This window comes from Festucalex cinctus, chromosome 9 (assembly GCF_051991245.1).
Source record: "Festucalex cinctus isolate MCC-2025b chromosome 9, RoL_Fcin_1.0, whole genome shotgun sequence".
Taxonomy (NCBI): Eukaryota; Metazoa; Chordata; class Actinopteri; order Syngnathiformes; family Syngnathidae; genus Festucalex; species Festucalex cinctus.
Window position 1 is genome coordinate 23,871,619 of NC_135419.1, and position 21,026 is coordinate 23,892,644.

Genomic DNA, 21,026 nt, shown 5'->3' on the forward strand with positions numbered 1-21,026 from the left:
CCTGTAAGAAAAGACTGTGCTGTTACAAAAAGGAAATTTGGTGAGTCACGCTCCTCTTTTGCATTTTATTTTCTTTGCACCTGCTTTTTTTTCTTAAGGAAAGGCAAGGCAAGGCAAGGCAAGGCAAGTTTATTTGTATAGCACATTTCATACACAAGGCAACTCAATGTGCTTTACACGAGGAAAGACAACACATAAGCATCAAAAAACAATAGTTAACATTCAGAGAAAAAACTAAAAAATAAAAATAGGTTACAAACTAACAATCTTAAAACATTATTCAACAAACTTTAAAAAATTTAACATAAGGAAGTTTAAAATGATAATGATAAAAATAAAAATAAAAATACAAATAAAAATAAAAATAATAATTAAAAAAACACTTAATTAAAGCTGTTTAAAAGTCCCTAATCAAAGGTATAAGAAAAAAGCAAAGTTTTTAACCTGGATTTAAAAGCATTTACACTCGGGGCTGACTTCACTTCTGTTGGTAGCCTATTCCATCTGTGTGCAGCATAATAGCTAAATGCAGCTTCACCATGTTTGCTTCGAACTCTGGGTTCCACTAGTTGGCCCAAGTCTGTAGATCTCAGAGCCCTGCTGGGTTTGTACTCAATCAGCATTTCTTGGATATATTCAGGACCCAAACCATTTAGTGATTTATAGACGAGTAGCAGAACTTTAAAATCGATTCTACAGCTGACAGGGAGCCAGTGTAAATCCTTAAGTACTGGAGTAATATGTTCTGATCTTTTTGTTTTGGTCAGAACTCGAGCTGCAGCGTTCTGAATGAGCTGCAATTGTCTCATGTTCTTTTGAGAGAGTCCAGTCAGAAGACCGTTACAGTAATCTAGTCTGCTGGAGATAAAAGCATGGATAAGCTTCTCTTGGTCTGCTTGAAGCATGCAGTCCTTCAGTCTGGATATGTTTTTCAGCTGGTAAAAGGCTGTTTTAGTGATGAATTTAATATGATTGCTGAAGGTCAGATCTGAGTCTATTAGTACCCCAAGATTTCGAACTTGGTCTTTAGTTTCTAAAGACAGTGACTCAAGCTGTTTTTTAACAGCAATCCTCTTTTCTTTATTGCCGAAAACAATGAGCTCCGTTTTGTTTTCGTTCAGCTGAAGGAAATTTTGGTTCATCCAGTTGTTAACTTGCTCTAGAGAATGACACAATGCGTTAATAGAACTGCTGTCATTTGGGGACATAGATAAATACAGTTGTGTGTCATCTGCATAACTATGATAGTCAACATCGGTGTTCTGAAGCATTTGACCCAAAGGTAACATATACAGACTGAACAACAGGGGTCCAAGGACTGACCCTTGAGGGACCCCACATGTCATGGCCTTTCGATCAGATTCAAAATTTCCAATGGTCACAAAGTAACTCCTTTCCTCCAAATAGGACCTGAACCATTTAAGGACTGTTCCATTTAACCCCACCCAAGTTTCCAGCCTGTCTAACAGTATATTATGATCAATCGTGTCAAATGCTGCACTGAGGTCCAACAAGACGAGCACTGATACCTTCCCTGCATCAGTGCTCAATCTTATATCGTTCAGTACTTTAATCAGAGCTGTTTCTGTACTGTGATGAGGTCGGAAACCTGACTGGAATTTATCCAAAAGTCCGTTTAAGCTCAAGAAATTGCTGAGTTGATTAAAAACCACTTTTTCAACTATTTTAGTTACGAAGGGAAGGTTTGCGATTGGTCTATAATTTGCTAGCAGGGAGACATCCAGTGTTCTCTTTTTTAGAATGGGCTTGACGGCGGCTACTTTCAGACATTTAGGAAGTTCACCTGATTGAAGTGAGCAATTAATTATTTGTTGTAAATCGATCTGAACAGATTTCACAATGGTTTTGAAAAAGCCAGATGGTATTGTGTCAAGACAGCTCGTGGAAGGTTTCAATTGCTGAACCAAGTCTACTACAGTATTTTGATCCACTGAGTCAAATTCTGTCATGGTAATTAAATTATTCCTAGGTGATTTTAAGTGCAGCATCGTTTTGTTATTTTGCTGGTTTGTAACAATGTTTGACCTGATGGCTTGTACTTTTTCACTAAAGTAGCAGGCAAATTCATTGCATTTATCTGTTGAGAGGAGTTCTGGCGCTGTTTGATTTGGGGGATTTGTAAGTTTGTCAACCACGCCAAATAGAGTGCGTGTATTGTTGAGGTTCCTACTAATAATTTCAGAAAAGTGTTGTTGTCTAGCTATTACTAACTCTTGGTTAAAATGACAAAGACATTGTCTGTACAGGTCAAAATGAACTTGGAGTTTAGTTTTTCTACACTTTCGCTCTGCTTTTCTGCATTTAGATTTCAAAGTCATTATGTTGGTAGTACACCTCCAAGGTGTTTTAGTTCGGGATGAAATGGTCTTAGTTTTAATAGGAGCAACAGCATCCAAAACATTTGAGATTTTTGAGGTGAATTCATCCAGAAGTTCATCAACGGTCTCTGCATTTACAGTTGGTGATGCAGCCATTAATTCCATAAACATGTTGCTTGTATTCTCATTTATGTACCTTTTTTTAATCGAGACAGTAGTTGTTTGAACTTCTGGGATTGTTTGTAATTCAAAAAACACACAGGAATGATCTGAAATAGCCAGATCTTTCACCTCAACAGATAAAATGTCAACACCTTTAGAGATGACGAGATCAAGAATGTGACCTTGATTGTGTGTTGGACCTTTTACATGTTGTGAGAGACCAAAAGTATCAAGTATATTACAAAATTCTTTGGTATTTTTATCCAAGTTGTTGTCAACATGAATGTTAAAGTCTCCAGTTAAGACCAGATAATCATAGTCGGTACAAATTACTGACAGCATTTCTTCAAATTCCTCCATGAATCTGCCTTTTTGTTTTGGAGGTCTATAAATTATGACAATGACGATGTTTGGTTCACCTTTTACCAAAAGACTAAGATATTCAAATGAATTAAAGCTTCCCAATGAAATTTCTTTACACTGAAATAGAGATTTAAAAATGGCAGCAAGTCCACCACCTTTTTTGCCATTACGACATTTGTTCATGAAACTAAAATTTGTTGGTGTTGCCTCATTGAGAACCGTGTTGCAGGAACCTTCTGTTAGCCATGTTTCACTGAGGAGAAATAAGTCAAGATCATATGTCATAATAATGTCATGAATCAACAATGATTTGTTAACTAGTGATCTTGTATTTAGTAGCGCTAGTCTCACAGTGGTAATCGGAGACGCTGGTTTAGTCAGAGGTTGACAAGCTATACTGACTAGGTTTGTAGCTTCTGACTTATTTCTTCTCATTTCTTTTGCCAACTTTCTACTTCTTGTAATCACAGGAATGCTACAAGCTTCCTTGGGTCCTGACTTATTCTGGGAACACACGTTTTTTATATTGTATATGTAGTCTGGACCCAAAACATATCAGACCGAGCTGTAGTTGAGATTCTCCATAGCCAAAGATGGAGGTCGGCGGGTGGGGAGCTGTATGCTGAGGCTTGGTGGAGTCAGACGATTAGTGGATAGCTGAATGTGGCGTCTTGGGGGGAGCATGGGCGAACCGTCATCAGCAGGCAGCTGCCTGGAGAGACTTTTATTTAGCTGTATGGACAGATTGACCAGATTGCTCAACCTGTTGGTGAGACTCGCTGGCGAGTCAGTCATCGGGTCATTCGGGGGCGGTGCACAGCGTGGGGGTGCATCCGGCAGTGAATCCGGTAGTGGCGCTGTCTGGCAGGTGTCGCTTGGGGGCGATGAACAGCGCAGGGGTGCATCTGGTAGTGAAACTGGTGGTGGTGGTCGTGGTGGTGTTTGGCAGGTGTCGTTCGGGAGCAGGGGAGCTGAAAGAGGGAAATTGTGGTTTCTTTGAGGTTTTGTATGAGGTTACATAATGACAGCCTGCAGTAAGGATTAAAGGGAATATACAAACTTTGTGAATTTCGAATCTAATCAGAATATACACTGATTTCACACATCATGCTCACACCACCATGACACCGTGCCGTGCACCTGTCCCTTATTTAGGGATCAGAAAACATGTCAGTGTTTCTCATTTCAAAAGTGTAATTATCAATGAGGCTAATACAGCTCATTTTTTGTTATAGAGCCAAACCTTCTTCCAACTGGCCAGTTTCGCTAAAGCGTAATTGATATGGTGTTTCGTTGCCCTGACCTTTGGCAAGTTAGAGATGGCAATAAAGTTGAGGAAGGCCTCAACGTCTACAATAACATTTTTTTGGCACGTTGGTTTGAGCGTCTCTCCGAGGTGTTCGAGAAACCTGAAGAACAAACGATGGAAATGATAAGCAGCATAAATACAGAAATGAATGCAATGACTTGGATTTTAGAGAACAAAGCAGAGCTACATACTGTTAAAGCATCACCCCCCGGACGTCGTGACCAAAAAAAAAAATGAAAAAAAAGAATGTGCTTTTATTTTTTTTAACGTTAATAAAGTTACTTTATAAATGCTATTGTAATAAGAATTTTAATAATAATAATGATGACAATAATAATGATAAGAATAATAATTACAGTAGACGTCACGCACAGTACACAGAGAGGATAATAAATCCGTTAAAGATAACCCCAACAACGTCATCTCCCCACTGCTGCAGCGCGGGGCACACCGTCATGTGCTGGTGAGAGAGAGACTGTCACTCGCTCTATTTTGTTTTTATGCACTTGCTCCCAACCCAGTACGTAGACGGACACCACATTAGCCGTTAGCTTGGAGAAACATGATAATGAAAGCTTGTCCCCGTCAGCACGGCAGTAGTGGCGGGGACAAGCTTTCATTATCATGTTTCTCTTCTGTGAGTAGTTCCTTCCTTGGCAAATCGCGAATCACTCGTGACAAGACTCCAATCACTCACTCACTGAACTGGTATGGCAGTACGTTCACTCAATGAATCGTACGGAAACGGGAAATGGCAACAGCCGCAACACTCATTCACTGAATCGTTCGTTCCTGAACGGGAAGTGGCAACACGTTCACCCACTGACCCGTTCACTTACTGATCCGTTCGTGAACCGGAAATGGCAACACGTTCACCCACTGACTCGTTCACTCGCTGATCCATTCACGTCTCGCGAACGGGAAGCTTCCCCAGTGACTCGTTCCTGAACACCAATAGTGAGGCTGCATGTGTAAAATCCCGCCCACGTCTGACGCTAGCTTCTGATTGGTCGTTCGCGAAGACTGACGGCATGAGCGTGGCTGCTCTCAAATGAACTGAGAGAAAAACTAATCACTTCAATAAGTGACCCGTTCACTCACGTTCACTGAAAAGATTCGTTCTAAAGAATGAATCGGTCGTGACCGACACAACACTAGTGTACATACTGATGGAAGTCCATGGAGAGAAAGGAGATGCTTGTCCAGCCGGGTATATTCTTTGGACTTGCATTGTTCCATGGGGCAACTTAATTTCCCGCTGTAGCGGAGGCATTTCTTGCAAATATAAAGACGCCTTTCTTTGTCATCTGTGTAGCCATGCACAGCTTTGATGTGGCGGGAGAGTGAGGCATAACATCCATTGCATAAAGGGAAGGGTTTCCTAGGGTGATAAAGCCATACAAATGTTAAAAAAAATGTAATCTAGATCAATATTCACAAATGGTCATGAGTGAAAGTGCACAAGGTCAAATTCCAGGAATTGGACCTCCATGCGGTACAGGCCAGTAGCTGGACTGAAGGGAGTAATGCTATGGGTGAATGGTGGTTAAGGTCACTTTCCAGGAATTGGAAGTATCACAGGACAAAGACAGTACAATGCTTGATAATGTGTATTTTCTGGAAGAGTACATGTAATTCCATGTCTCTTTTCTGGAAGACTACATGTACTTAACATGTCTATTTCCACAGGTGGGCGCGCCAATGAATTTTGAGCACCTGTCTTTCGGCAATCGTCAACAGTCAGGACCATCCAATCAGTCAGGTTTGATCAACAGTCAGGACCATCCAATCAGTCATTCGACATGCGTTGGCGCGCCTTCTACATAGACGGACCTATGCCCACCAACATTGACGGACAGCCCAGCTCGCATAAAATTTCATGTTATAAGCAATGAAGCATTACTGACACCTACCTGTGGATACGGCAAACTGTAGAACACGCTTCCAAAGTCATTGCTTCTGATACCACTTACTGTCATGGTTTCATGAAATACAATTCCAATTTCCAAACATATTAAAAATACTGTTACAGCGAGGAACATATCTAAGTAAAATGCACATCTAAGTAAAATGCAAGGTTTATAATTATAAAGAAGTAAAGCCTAATTTATGCCTCCACGTTTGCTATCGCGTTGATGATCGCCGTAGGTCACATGATCGACGCGAGCCATGAATTTTAAGTGCCGCGTCGCTCGTGGCCGGCTGCCGTGCACACGTTAAGGCCTCAGTATGCTTCTGCACAGCCGTGGTCTCCGAGCAGGGAAGTCGATTTGCGCCGCCAGTTGCCTTCACGGAAACTATCTGGGCGGGGGGCGGGGAGAGAGAGAGAGAAAAAAAAAGAAAAAACGCCATCGAACGGACCAATCAGAAGCGAGCTACGCCCCGCCATCTACGGCGTCCAAGGATTGGCGACGTGTGCACGTCACCCGGCCACGAGCGACGCGGCACTTAAAATTCATGATCGACGGCGCTCATCGACGCGAGAGCAAACGTGGAGGCATAAATTAGGCTTAAGTCGCATTGTTAAAGTGCACTAAAGCTCCCAACATGATTATTTTTCATCTTATGTTATGTAGAGAATGTGTCAATTTGCAAAGGTTGCAACTGGTGATTTTTTTTAAACACTTTGTAAATTATATATATTTAAGTGATTTGATTATTTGTTATAATAAAGAGAGGAATTTTGGGATGAAAAGCAGTTGGTTCGTGTATTCACTCCTTCTCCACATTATCCATCCATCCATTTTCTTGACCGCTTATTCCTCACAAGGGTCGCGGGGGGTGCTGGCGCCTATCTCAGCTGGCTCTGGGCAGTAGGCGGGGGACACCCTGGACTGGTTGCCAGCCAATCGCAGGGCACACAGAGGCGAACAACCATCCACACTCAGAAGCACACCTAGGGACAATTCGGAGTGTCCAATGGTGTTCAATGATGTTAGCGTCAGGTACGAGCAGTTAATAAGCCTCGCGCACGAAGTTGGCGCGGGTTCGCTCCTCCGCCTGGGAGACCCCATGTGGCTTACATGAAGTAAGCTTGTGTGTGAATGTGTGAATGAGTGGTTACAAAAAAAAAAAAAGCCTCGCGCACGAAGAAAGAAAAAAAAAGCCTCGCGCACGGTGCGAGCTTGTTGATGACCTCGTTTAAGCTCGTTAACACAAGTCCATTAAATAACGCAAATATACTTTTCCAAACCTATCTTCTTCTCGTCACAAAGTGTTTTACATCTGAAACATTTGACTAGAAATACTCTCCAAACATTGTGGAGGAGTGAAGCCACAAACCAACTGCTTTTCATCCCAAATTTCCTCTATGGGGGGGAGTGAATTCCCTCACTAAAGTGAAACACCTAAACACAATTGGTTTCCGTTCTTTTGTTTCCTACCCACGTTAACATAAATGTGAAAGATACAGTTTCACTCAGTTTTACATTCTGTATATAAAAAAATGAATAATGAATACAAAACATGGTCCCATCATCAAAATTATTTGTGACCACATATTTTTGAGTGTCACGCCTAGCATAGCCAATCACAGTGATTGCCACCGTCATCAATTTGCATAAAAACCAAAATGACAGAAAGATCTCTTAATACTTAACAATTTTAATCAAAATCACTGCTTTTTGTTACTTTAAGTTTGTTCCTGTATGCACCATGGATCTTTTGAGCAAAATTCAATGTTAATTTACTGTTTCAATGTATACAACCGTGACTGTGGATCGCACCGCCAATAACGACATCCCAGCCACGTACCTTACTTGTTGTGTTGTGAAAGAAATGATTATCAGAGGAATCAGATTGAAAAACTGCATGATTATTCCTCTGACACAATATAGGTAGGTTTAATTCATGTTTGTTGCATTACTTTACCCCGGGTTTTCACTGGATGCGGTTGCGGTGCGGTTGCGGTGCGGTCCGTCGACGCAAGCAATTAGATTCCATTCATTCGAATGGTGCAGTTTACACCGCTTGCGGGTGCGTTGCGTGTCGACTGGATAGCCTATTTTCTATTTTTGCCGGACGCCGCAGCGGTAGGCCTCCGGCAAATGGCAAGCTAGCACAAAACACATCGAGCGGGACAGGAAGACCGAGGCAGTTTCAAAATAAATTTCCGGTTACCTTTCAGAATAAAACACTCGCCAGCTCCTATTTCGCAAGCTTTCAGCAAAACGTGACGTGGGCGTCGCCGGGCTATGTGCTCATTCACGGTTTAGACACCAGCGAACATGGACGAGGAGAGGTTTATATTGGAGGTGGAAAACCACAAAATAATATATGACACGGCACATCCTTTTTATAAGGACTGTAATGTATTGTGAGTTTGATGTTCGCGATTGCTTGTTGTGCCCGTCTCGCTTGCCGTACTGAGCGGCAGCCGGACGCGGAAGACAGAAATAAAGAGTGGACCCGCACTGACCCGACTCTCGTTATTAATATACTTTACAAGGACAACCAAAAAAGGATGCTGCATGGAATCTCATATCTTTCTGCTTCTCTGTTGAGCAGACTTTCTGTATGTTTGTCGTTGTGAAATGCCACATGATCGCGCGCGCGCGCGGTCCCGCGATCCCGCGAGACACGTTGGGAAGTGGGCGGCGACGGAGCTGCCGGACCGCAGCTGTGCGGAGCCGGTGTGGATTGACAAAAAAATTGACCCGTCCGGAGCACGCAGTCAAGACGCACCGCACCGCAACCGCATCCAGTGAAAACCCGGGGTCAAGCTCTACAGTGTGGATTCATATTTTACTTGGGATACAATGCACATCTAATGAATGAGTGTTTCTCATTGACTGTTTTATTGACAATGTCACTGGCACAGTAGCTGTACTGAAGGGAGTAATGCTGTGAGGGAATGGTGGATAATAGATAGAAAATTTAACTGGTCCACTAGCACCTTGTCTCAGGGACTGTGTCATGAATTTGGGTGTTTAGTTTGACCCTGATTTTAAATTTGAGGCAGAATATTATGAATAGTTTTATCGGCTTTGCCAGATAGTCAAGGTGAAACCAATTTTTATCAAGACTGGACTTGTGAAAGCTTGATTCATGCTTCAACTCGTTTTATTGTATTTACTTGTATGTAGGCATTAGTCAGACTGCTCTTGCCCGTCTGTAGCTTATACAAAACTCTGATGCTTGTTTGCTGTAGGCGTGAGTACCTTACTCCTGTCTTAGCATCACTTCATTGGCTCCCTGTGCACTGTCAAATTAATTTTAAGCTTCTGTTGTTTGTTTTTAAATGTTTGAATAATCTTGCACCTCCCTATTTATCAGAGTTGATTCACCCTTACAGCCCGCCCCGATGATTAAGATCAGCTGACCAGTTGCTTCTGGCAGTTCCTAAAACAAGGCGAAAGCTTAGAGGTGACAGAGCGTTCGTGACTTTACTGATTTCTGTATACAAAGACAAGTTATTGGACCATGTTGAATATCAAAAAGTCCCTTTTCCTATGGATGATGTACTGAGGCGAAACTCTCGGTTTACCGGTCGATCTAAGTTTCTACCATCACCTATGGTCACGAGCTGTGGGTCACTAACGGCCGAAATGAGTTTTCCTCCGCAGGGTATGAGGGCTCTCCCTTAGAGAGGGGGTGAGAAACTCGGCCATCCGGGCGGGACTCAGGGTCAAGCCGCTGCTCCTCCTTATTGAGAGGAACCAGTTGAGGTGGCTCGGGCATCTGTTTGCCTCCTGGACGCCTCGCTGGAGAGGTGTTCCGGGCAAGTCCCACTGGTGGGAGGCCCCGAGGACGACACACTGTAGAGATGTCCGTCTCTCGGCTGGCCTGGGAACACCTCGGGATCCCGCCCAAGGAGCTAGTTGAAGTAGCTGGGGAGAGGGAAGTCTGGTTTCCCTGCTAAAGCTGATGCCCTCGCGGTCCGACCCCATAAAAGCTGTAGGTAATGGATGGACAGAGTATGGAGTCACTGACATCCGAATGCAAGAGTGGGAGTGGAGAGATGATGTCTGAAAGCAGTCACTCGTCCACTGCAGGATATCCTTTTTATGCAACACAGGACATTTGCCAGTCTACAATGATGTTAGAGGTCGATGTCCATGCTGTATAAAGGGCCGGAGAAGATGGAAGTGTGAGAAATAAAAGATCTTCCTCCGTTTCAAGGCAAGCAATCCATGCTTTACAGGTTATCACATGAAGGACACCAGACGGCGTTTGCATCCTGACACAGTGGTCATCTTGTATATATTTGACGACAACTTTCTTTGCCTAGTTATTGTATGTGGCCAATTGAGCATGCAAAATGTGAAAATTTATTTTGAAATTGCCAATAAATATTCCCAAAAAAGATTCCACATGTCTTTGTACCCAAAACAAATTTTGTCACAGTTATGGCCAGTGATGCCGTTTGGCACAGGTTAATAAAAACAGCAATTTTATTTTATTTTATTTTTTGTTTTTTTGTAATTGACACTTTTTTTTGTTATTTGTATCCTCAATAACCAGGAAATGCAAGGAAAACATTTTTCAATGGGGATTTCCATTAAAGGGTTAAGAACGTTAAAAAATATTTTGTCATGGTTGGAATGTTTCTGGGGGGGAAACATTGATAATGTATTTTGTATTTATCAATTAACTTTGTCCTAATTTTTGAAAGAAATAACACATAAACACTTAAAGGTTTAAATTTGATTGAGAATAAGCAATTCAATGATACAGCTACCTTAATTTTATTAAAAAAAAATTATATACTATAATTTTCAAAAAGTATATCGGTATCGGCGATACTGGCCCTGTATTTAATTGGTATCGGATCGATACCAGAATTTGCAGTATCGCACACCACTAGAAGACATAGCCTATGATATGGATGAAATCCTATGGCCTGATACAGCCAGACAGAGAGATAATGATTAGTTACAGTTTTGGTGTTGATGCTTTAGGTTTTTCATCAGAGTTGCTGTAGGTGAAAATAGGCTACTTCATACAGTCATTTGTCTACAAGTCCACAGGTGGATGACCTCTACGACTTGCTGCTCATCCAGGTACAGTGCCAAATCCTGGACCTTATCCCAGCCAGCTATACCATATGGCCCAAGAACTGGAGCCTGCAATAGGAAGTGTTACTATACCATACGTAGCATGTTAAATCTCAGAATGTAGCAACAAGTCAAAAAGGGTAGTCTACTTACAGGAGCCTGGTCTGCAACAACGGAGTTAGTTGTTGAGGCTGCACTCGGCTGGGCAGAGGACTGCTGAGGAGACTGCTGAGGAGGCAGTCCTTGGCTGAATGCGGCTGTTTGTGGCAAGGAGGGATTGAGGCTGACCTGGTGACTCCAGCCATGAAATGGAATGGGCTCAGATAGGTCATATAGGATGGGCACTGAGAGGTCCTCTGGTTCCTCCTCCACGAAGCCTTCATCCTGCACCTCCTCATCGATCTGTTCCAGCAGCTGATCGTCTTCCTCTGGATTGGCCATGAAAAGTCAAGGGTTTTCCAGACTGACTGTACAGGTACTCCATACCAAGGAGCTCCCCTGTAAAAGAAAACACATGTAGAGCATGAGGCCTTCCGTGCAGCGCTGGCACTGGGCACTGGAGGTTAGGAAAACACATGAACCATATGAATTCACAGTACAATGAATGAAAACAGGAGTTTGACTGAAAAGTAACAGCCCACCTGGAATGAAGCGATTCAAGTGGACATGGAAGGACTCCAAGGATGTGGAGCCACGAGCACACCTGGAGCAGCAGAGTTTCACACCACCCTTTTCGAGTGAACCTGTATTCATATACAATGGGAAGCCCTCAGGGTCCTGAATGCAGGTGATGTGCCTTTGCTGGTCTATTCAGATCTGTTTGGATGCGCTTGTGGTCCAGCAGTGGTACTATGAGAGTGTCCTTCCCCTTCTCACTGTCCAGCTCATCAATGAGCGCCTTAATTCTCCTGTGGTCTCTTCCACTCCTCTCGTCCTCTTGCGGCAATGCAGCGCCATCTCCCTCCTGCTGACCATCTTATCCAGGGCCTTCTCTGAGACTTTTTATTATTATATTATATTATATATTTTTATTTTTGTTTACCTTTTTGGTGAAGTCCAACTTGAGGAAAGAGCCAAAGACAGAGGTGATTTTGGCTTTTACCTCAGGGAGCCATGAGAGGACGTCCCTGGCATAAACTGACAAGAGCCACTTGGGTTTTGGGAGGGGTGGGATCGGCGGAGGCGAAGAGAACACTGGAGTCTCGATAATGGAGGAGTCGGTGAAGGGCTCACAGGCGGTCAACTACTCCAGTTTGCGGCGAGTCCACGCTGCACTGTGCACCTCTTGAAGCTTCTTGTAAAACTGTGACACTGTTGCTCTGGGTCCTCTTCCACATCATTATGACCACGCGGTAATCACACGAGTACCTGCAAAAAGACAGTCAAATCATTCTGTTCAATGTCACATCATTTTATTTTTATATTTTTTTCTAGGCTCTTTGATTGTGTGTTGTACAACGAGTCATTGCATGCGTGATTGACGCCATCCATTCCTCTCGCTCGGGAACCAATTGCGCAAGTTCATCCCCTGGTTCATACGTACTTTTCAGCGCTGAAATCAAATTTAGCCAGTGCCTTCCATAACGCACCAGAAACAAAGTGACACCATGACTGTCAGGTGTATAAGCCAAAGGCTATTTGTTTTCCGTAGCAGACCTCAAAACAGCTCACGCTTCTCTTCAAGACGTACAAATTTTTCGCCTTTTACTAAAGATTTGGAGAGCGGTAGAAGGATTTTATGTAATTTTTTTTGCTGCTCTGCTCAATCAGAGCATTTCTGAAGAATCAAAATATAAACCGACATGACACTGTTCATGCATACATTTTAGCACTGATACCAAATTAAGTCGTTCCTTCCATTGTTGTCTTGCCAAGGCAGGCAGAAGGTGTCTGGCGAACGCCACGTGCCGAGACGCCGACACAGACACGTTGTTCTCCCAACAGGCTGGCGCTAAAAGATGAGGTTTCGTGGCCGAGCGGTTCCGTTGTAATCGCTGTTTAGAACCCTTTCGGCAGTGGATCTGCAGCGCCGGTCGTCGGGGGACGAGAGGGGCCGTAGTCACCTGTCATCTGATTGACCGACAGCAACGCATAGAGCAACGTGAACGCTCATTTCCTTGTTTGCGTGAGAGAACCAAAGGTGCCCTTCACCAAAGTCATAAAAATATGGTATATACAATCAATGTAATAATCTTTTCCAACAACGCTGAACTATATTTACAATTCAAAAGGTATTTGTGGATGGATTTGTAATGTTTGTGGTTAAAAAAAAAAAAATAGCGGTCGTGTTCACATTAACTTGAATGAGAGCGCCAGCGGGAGAGTTCTCCATTCACAAATAGCTTCGTGACTCGCGAGCCGGTGGTGAATCGCAATATTTCATCCATGTTGGTCCATATTGAACTGTAAATATGGTTCAATGTTGGTGTGACTTGCCCCTCGTGAAATGTCATGGCAGATCCGCACGCATTGGGGAATGCAAGCTTGGCTTGCAGAGTTCACATGATCCCGCCCCTTTCCCGCCGCGCGCCTCCTGTAACGAAACAGTAATGGAGGCGGCTGTGGTGTGGTAGCTTGCCGTGCGGGGCTCAGGGAAAAGCGGCAGCGAATTTTAAAATAATGAAGCGATCTATTGTTGATTATTTTATAAAACAAAATGAGAATGATGGTGGTAAAGGGGGGCCAGCGGACGGTGCCAAATGAAACGATACAGATTATTCTACCCTTCAGAAGTTTTAGTTTGAATTTGTGCAGTCTTTAAGCGCCCTCCTGTGGTTGCTCGGTTTAATGTTTTTGTTGAGTAAAATAGGGAATTAACACCACTCAACTCAACTCAAGTTTATTTCACAGAACGCCGACACGTTCATTGTCACGCAGACTATTGGATCTTATTTTTGTTGTTGCTTTGGACAAGAATTATCTGTAAGTACGTGCGACGTCAATATAAAAACACTGGAGATTTATTTTAGTAAATTTGGACAATTAGAGATTGTTGAATGTGCAATATAACTAGCTACTAGCATCAAAGTGTGTCGTGTATAGTTAGCAAATATTACATTGTTTATTTTATTTTCTTGTTTCACAACGACCTAAAGAGGGTAATGGTCAGAGGCCATTGTTCAAATTAACTCTTTGACTGCCAGCCATTTTTGGAAAAGGTAACCTCTATACTGCCAGCTGATTTACAGAATTTTACCGATCTTTCAAGCTCCACAGAAAATGTTGTGTTAGGACTATGGAAACGCGGATACTACCAAATGAAAGATTGAAGTCTCATCTTTCATCTAAAAAAAAAGTTTTTTTCTACCTTATTCGGATCTTCAGTAATCAACAATAGAAAACACTTTCGTTTCACCCAAATCCTCTTATTTTCTTCCAAAATACGGAGAAATCAAGCTTTTTGTGAAACGATGTTATTTCATGCACTCTAGTGAATTTGGCACTTTTTTTTTGCATGAGTGATTCTACAAACACCTAAACTTCTATAAAACACTACCCCAACAATAAAAAATGTTTTTTGATTGCAAAATAACAGTTTATTTACATGCAACAGTAGCAATCCGAACAAACAATTTGGAAAACTCTTTGCAAACTATTTACACGTGCGCAACAGTTTTTGTCAGTCTGCTTCTGCATGGACTGATTTGCGTAGAGGTTGGCATGATGAACGATGTGCTGGAGAAGTTCATCCGTGATGAAGAGCTCCAGGATGTCAGCTGGCAGGTGGGAATTCAGCTCTGCTGCAGCATCCCTTGGTCCTGGTTTTGCAGCAAAGGGGAAGATGGTTGGCTGCCAGCCGAATTCATCAACTTCAAGCCAGCCAGAATCTTTGGGATCTGCAAATATACATTTCAATATCATATATTATTTTAGAGCACTGTGATGCAATGTGTGTGTGTGCATGTTTACCTTTTTTTCTTTGATGTATTGGTTGATGCACATTCTGTAAATTAGAGAAGACGTTGACCATCAAATATTTTATTAGAGCTGTGGAGAATCTTTTTTTTCTTCTTCTTTTTACCTTTGTTCTGCTCACTGTGAGAAGGGTCACTTTGGGCCCTATGAGGGGGAGCTTGTTGCGGTGTATTGAAAACGTTTTTTTTTTTTTTTTTTTTTACCTTTCTTTGTCGTAGAACCAGCGGTCGGACGTTGCTGTGAGCACGATCTATAAAATATACATTCACGTTTGTATAGGTAATAGATGTTCTAGTGTATATCAGCACATTTACACACGCTGCTAGCAGATCGCCGAAAAGTTAGTAAAGTAATCTTACTAGCAATCTCTTAGCATGTTAGCGCTTACCTTCACGTTCTTTGGAAGACTGTTCAAGACTGTCTTGCATCGGACCCATAGTAGTCGTCATCGTCCGATGAAACGTCATCTGTGCAGACGTGCTCAGTTGTGCACCACTTTTCTCCGGTGTTAGCATCGCTAGCCGGTGCGGCCTTAGGACGTTATTAGCATCGCTAGCCGGTGGGGCCTTAGGACGTGGTCGAAACGGCCGCGTCACCGCTTCAACTATGACTTAACTCCGTCATCACTGTGCTCTTGAGCACTGGTCGATGCTTTTGAGCTTTGAAAATAAGGATCAAGCGTGAGCTGATTGCCATCTGTAGCCTTTTTGACTCCCTTAGCCAAGTTAGCCATTATCTCCCCCTCAACACTCTAGCTCCGCCTCTCTTCTTCTACTGTTGTCTCCTACCCGATCTTGTCCAAAAGACTCATCACAGCCATCTAGTGGCCAGGGATACTCATTATAGTAACCCGATCGGCTTGATACTTGGAGCACAGCTGCCCAAGGCTTTCCTCCACCCGTTTCCATAAAAAAACATAGTAGACGTCAATTAACGTCTATGGCGGCCAATTCTAGGTTTATACTGAACGTCTTTAAACGTTTATGGCGGTCACAGAGTTAAGCACAAAAGGAAAACCAAGTCAGGTTATTTGGAATGCCGTTAACTCGCTGTCTAGCTGGTGAAATCTAGAATCTTCCAAGCGAGGACAGCCGAGGAGCAGGTGAAGGTAAAAAAAAAAAAGAAAAAGTACTGACTTTTAATGAGCTAAACAAAATAATGTTGACATGAGTTAAGTTAAACGAAATTATTGACTTGTTTTGATAGCCACTGCTGTTGCAGGCAAACCTCGTGTTCCAATGAAATATTTTGCAAATGTATCGAGTTGCGTATGCCTAAGGCAGGGGTGGGCAAACTTTTTGACTCACGGGCCACAATGAGTTCTAAAATTTGACAGAGGGGCCGAGCCAAAAACAGATGGATTGAGTGTTAAATAAATTACATACAGGATTTGACCTATTAATGATTAATGATTAATTTAATTACATTTCAGTTGAATAAACACAGCAGGAAAACTCACCATCAGTTTCAGTGGGAACAGTGTTGTTGATCTCCCTGTTTTGTCAGTGCATCAAAGTCTGGAGTAAGTTTTGTTGTGGCGATTCTCAGGATAGATCCGAGGTGTTGGTCAGTTATCCTGGATCTGTGACGGGCTTTGTTCATGTTCATAACACTGAATGTCTGCTCACATACATAGGTCGAGCCAAACAAGGCCAGCATCTTCTGTGCCGTCCTCCGTAGGTTTGGAAAGGTGGCTTCGTTCAGTGAAGCATAAAAGTCGTTAAGTTTAAGAGTGTTGAACTTTTCCTTCAAGGTGGCGTCAGACTGAAGATCGATCAGTTCCAATTGCACCTCATGTGGTACTGTTTCAGGGTCTTGTGAGAAGGGACAAGACACGAGCTGAAGTGACTCATCAATGTTTTCAAAATCAGAGAACCGGCGACTGAATTCTCTGTGCAGGTCATCCAGTGATTTGCTGTATTTCTTTGCGTATCGCGTCGCCTCTTTCTGAGTGTCAAGTGTGGCGAAATGAGTGAATGATGTGTTTGCAACTTGTCTGGAGAAGACAATGAGCTTAGATTTGAACGCTGTAACATGTTTGTACATGTCGTGCACAAACTGATCTTTCCCCTGCAGTTTGACATTCAGCTCATTCAAGTGTGAAAATACGTCCACAGCAAACGCAAAATCACAAAGCCATTTCTGGTCTCGTAGCTCAGGAAATTCGTCAGATTTCTCATTGAACTCTAAAAATGCGCAGATCTCCTCTTTCAGGTCCCAAATGCGTTGAAACACTTTGCCCAAACTTAACCACCGGACACGAGAGTGGTAAAGTAAGTCCTGATGATCCGCATCAATTTCCTCCAGGAACGTGATGAACTGACGATGCTGTAGTCCCCTTGCGCGTATAAAGTTCACAAGTTTTACAACTGGATTCACAACATGGTTAAGCTGCAATACAGACTTGCAAAGTGATTCCTGATGGATGATACAGTGAAGGAAAATAACATCCTGTTCAGGGTTTTCCTCTTTTACTTTATCCTGGATTCGTTTCAGCAGCCCAACGTTTTTTCCTGTTAAATTTGGTGATCCATCCGTCGTGACATTGGCAAGTTTACTCCAAGGTAGTTTATGTTTCTCGATTGCAGCAGACACCTTGTCATACAAATCCTCTCCCCGCGTTGTTCCCTTCAGGGACTCCATGGTCAAAAACTCCTCCGTTATCTCAAAGCTGTCATTTATTCCTCGGATAAAAATTAGGAGCTGCGCGGTGTCTTTGACGTCATTACTTTCATCCAGTGCAAGTGAATATAACTGAAATAACTCTGCCTTTTTGTTTAGCTGGCTAGTTATATGTTCATCAATTAGTTCCACACGGCGAGTCACAGTCCGACGTGACAAACTGATTTTTTCGAACTTGCCTTGACTTTCCGGACACAGAACACCTGCAGTCTCCACCATGCAGTCTTTCAAAAACTCACCTTCGGAGAAAGGCTTGCTAGCTGCTGCTAATTTGAATGCCAGCAAAAAGCTTGCCTTGGTAGTTGACTCCTGAAGCGCAGTTTGTCGGTGAAAAAATTTTTGCTGGGACAGTAAATTGGCTGCCATCCTCTCAGCCGTAGCTGCCCGTTCTTGCGCCGACAGCTTGCTGGCATAATTAGAATGCTTCGTAGCAAAGTGACGGCTAATATTGTACTCCTTAAAAACCGCGACACTTTCTTGACATATCAAGCATACAGCCTTTGATCGGACTTCTTTGAAAAAATATTTTGTTGTCCATTCTGTTTTAAACACTCGGCACTCACTGTCGACTTTTCTTTTCTTTGATAAACTCATGTTTGTTTTTAGAAGGGGGAAAGCTTTACCGCAGAAACAGAGGAGAGTGCTTCTCCTGGGAAAAGCTTAACCGCGAAGAAAAGGGGGCAAATGCTCAAGCGCGCCATCTATTGGGGAAATGTGGGCATTACAGGGGAAAGTAAATGAACAAGGTTTGCCGGTATATTTTAATATAACTGGGAGATGTTTGGCGGGCCGGATTAAAAAGACCAACGGGCCGTATATGGCCCGCGGGCCGTAGTATGCCCATGTCTGGCCTAAGGTCATGCTGTACCTCCACAAAAAATGGTGCGACCAAATCCTGTGCTGTGCGAGCAACTCAAAATGTTACTCGCACCAGTGCTAGTAATGGAAAAGTTACTGTCGAGCCCTGCAGCCGTGATCAAAAATCAGATGTCGCAGGACTGGTGCAAGCTTCACTTCAAGAACTAGCAGGAATCAGGTTGCAAAATGACTACATTTGACAACTCAGGTTCAGACTAAAATAAAGTAAGGATTTCTTGACACAAGACACGAGTTACTCAGTTTGCATCGGGAGCAGAGCTACAGAAGAAAGAGGTGAGATTGTTTTTATAGCAACATACAAAGCCATCCCCTTCTTTCCTTCGGGGTGTAACATCCTGACGACTACTAGTTTTATTGGTATCTCAAGTATTGCGAACACCTTCTCATGAACATAATTAATTATACTGATGTCTTAATGAACACTAGAGAGTGCCATAGGCTTATAGTTGAACATGACCCTAAAGTGAACTTGACTATAAGTTGACAATTGATACAATATAGTAAACACAACATAGTTATTACATAATACATAGCGTCACTATATACTAGGGGTGTGAATTGCCTAGTACCTGACGATTCGATTCGTATCACGATTCACAGGTCACGATTCGATTCGATACCGATTAATCCCGATACGAATTTATAAGTCGATTGTTGCGATTTTTTTTCATTCAAATTTAGAAAATACTAATCAGTAAGCTTGTAGAGTGTAAGATTTATATGAAAATGTATTATTTATTTATCTGAAATTTCAGTCTTATAGAGGTTGTAATCTGTTTCATGTTTGAACAGCATTAAAATAAAATATTAAGGCTTAATGTTCCGTTCATAAAACATTCTTCCATGCTCAAGGTGTGAATCCTAAAAAAAATAATAAAAAAAAAATCGATTCTGCCGATTATTGAATCGATTCGAGAATCGCGCGATGTAGTATCGCGATATATCGCCGAATCGATTTTTTTTTTAACACCCCTACTATATACCTTTAAAATTGCATAGATGGCCTAATTCAGCCTACATCACATCAAGAATCCTGACAATTCCAATAACACAAAGAAAGCCAATCGCATCCAGTGGATGGATCTTCCAATATCTCGGAAAACATTCCTCATTTTTAGGGTTTGACTGGTTTCCGGGTGCTGCCGACCGGGGTTATATCGTAAAGGTCGCCACCGTCACTGAGGGGTGTTTCTGCTAATCATGGTTTAAAAGGATGGTCGCATTATGAGCTCAGTGTGCTAGCTCCGGCAGCACACATGAAAAATTGGATACAATACAGAGAAGATTAGCATGGCCCCTGCGCAAGGATGACACGCAATCTCGTGAAGCGGATCCACTTTTTTTTTTCTCTGCTTTTTCATCTTAACTGATTTTAGGGCACTGTGGTTGACTGGTTAGCACGTTCGCCTCCCAGTGCTAAGGACGCAAGATGGAGTCCAGGCTCTGGTCTTCCTGGGTAGAGTTTGTATGTTCTCCCTGTGCCTGCATTGGTCTTCTCCGGGGTTCTCCAGTTTCCTTACACATTCCAAAAGACATGCATGGCAGGTTAATTGGGTGCCCTGAATTGTGCTTGTGAGTGTGGTTGGTTGTTCGTCTGTGTCCCGTGTGATTGGCTGGCAACCAGCTCAGGGTGTACACCACCTACTGCCTGAAGCCAACTGTGGTAGACTCCGCAACCCTTGTGAAGAGTAAGCGGTGAAGAAACTGGATGGATTACAACATCACCGGATTGGCTTGATCTGCACATTACTTCCTGATCATTTGTGTTTTTCCATGGGACACTCCAGAATGAGCTTTGCACTCTCCGACTAGTTGCCGCGTGACTGATGACAGACGGTCACAGCCGAGAATGATCTGAGAGACACACTGATGGCGCTGACCATTACTCTTGGCCGGGAAGCCTCATTTGCAACTTTATTAAGTATTCGCTGAAGAATAACGTTGCACGTTGATTAAATCATAGCACCCAAGTCTGACACCTGAGAGAAAAATACAACCTCGGCATTAGCAACAACAGACTAGCATAGCATTTTGAGTGCATAGCCATTTCTGTGGCATGCCCAGTCCATTCTATGACATATGCTGCATGATTGTGCATTGTACGATGCGTGATCGACGCCATCCATTCTTCTCGCTCGGAAAGCCAATTGAGAAGGTTAGTAACCCCCGGATCGTACTGTACAAATATTTTTGTTTTAAACTTGTTAGTCGCTGGGTAACGCCGATGTCGAATTTGGCCAGTGCCTTCCAAAATGCATCAGAAATAAAGGCCGTTTCTCAATACGCATTCTTGTCCGTACTTACGTCCTCGTGATGTCTTGATTCGTCATCAGTCGCGGCCCAAGTACTGTTCCAATTGCAAGTACGCAAAAAGCAATAGCT

General features: G+C 42.8%; 2 protein-coding genes and 2 non-coding genes across 6 annotated transcripts in view; 2 read left to right on the forward strand and 2 right to left on the reverse strand.

Annotated features, from left to right (window-relative positions):
* Positions 1-402: 402 nt before the first annotated feature.
* The window catches only part of LOC144026010 (general transcription factor II-I repeat domain-containing protein 2-like), a 32,592-nt gene continuing 11,968 nt past the window's right edge, over positions 403-21,026 (reverse strand). The window contains exons 2-4 of one of the 3 annotated variants that reach the window (XM_077532471.1): positions 11,810-12,536; positions 11,322-11,666; positions 403-3,835 (exon numbers count right to left, since the gene is read on the reverse strand). In XM_077532471.1, the coding sequence (XP_077388597.1) occupies positions 3,656-3,835; positions 11,322-11,609 (468 nt within the window). In that variant the 5' untranslated portion in view covers positions 11,610-11,666; positions 11,810-12,536 and the 3' untranslated portion in view covers positions 403-3,655. Of the gene's footprint in view, positions 3,836-10,267; positions 11,238-11,321; positions 11,667-11,809; positions 12,537-16,219; positions 20,160-21,026 lie in introns of those variants that run through there. The other 2 variants (XM_077532472.1, XM_077532470.1) reach the window with 2 other exon arrangements.
* Positions 12,834-12,942, forward strand: LOC144026434 (U5 spliceosomal RNA). Its single transcript, XR_013285144.1, has one exon. It is a non-coding gene; the product is annotated as a U5 spliceosomal RNA (small nuclear RNA).
* Positions 14,552-16,078, reverse strand: LOC144026011 (uncharacterized). Its single transcript, XM_077532473.1, has 5 exons — positions 15,472-16,078; positions 15,287-15,333; positions 15,190-15,240; positions 15,078-15,111; positions 14,552-15,004 (listed from the first exon to the last, which is right to left on the reverse strand). The coding sequence occupies exons 1-5, from the start codon at positions 15,596-15,598 to the stop codon at positions 14,709-14,711; spliced, it is 555 nt and encodes a 184-aa protein (XP_077388599.1). The 5' UTR covers positions 15,599-16,078; the 3' UTR covers positions 14,552-14,708.
* LOC144026437 (U6 spliceosomal RNA) lies at positions 19,880-19,986 on the forward strand. Its single transcript, XR_013285147.1, has one exon. It is a non-coding gene; the product is annotated as a U6 spliceosomal RNA (small nuclear RNA).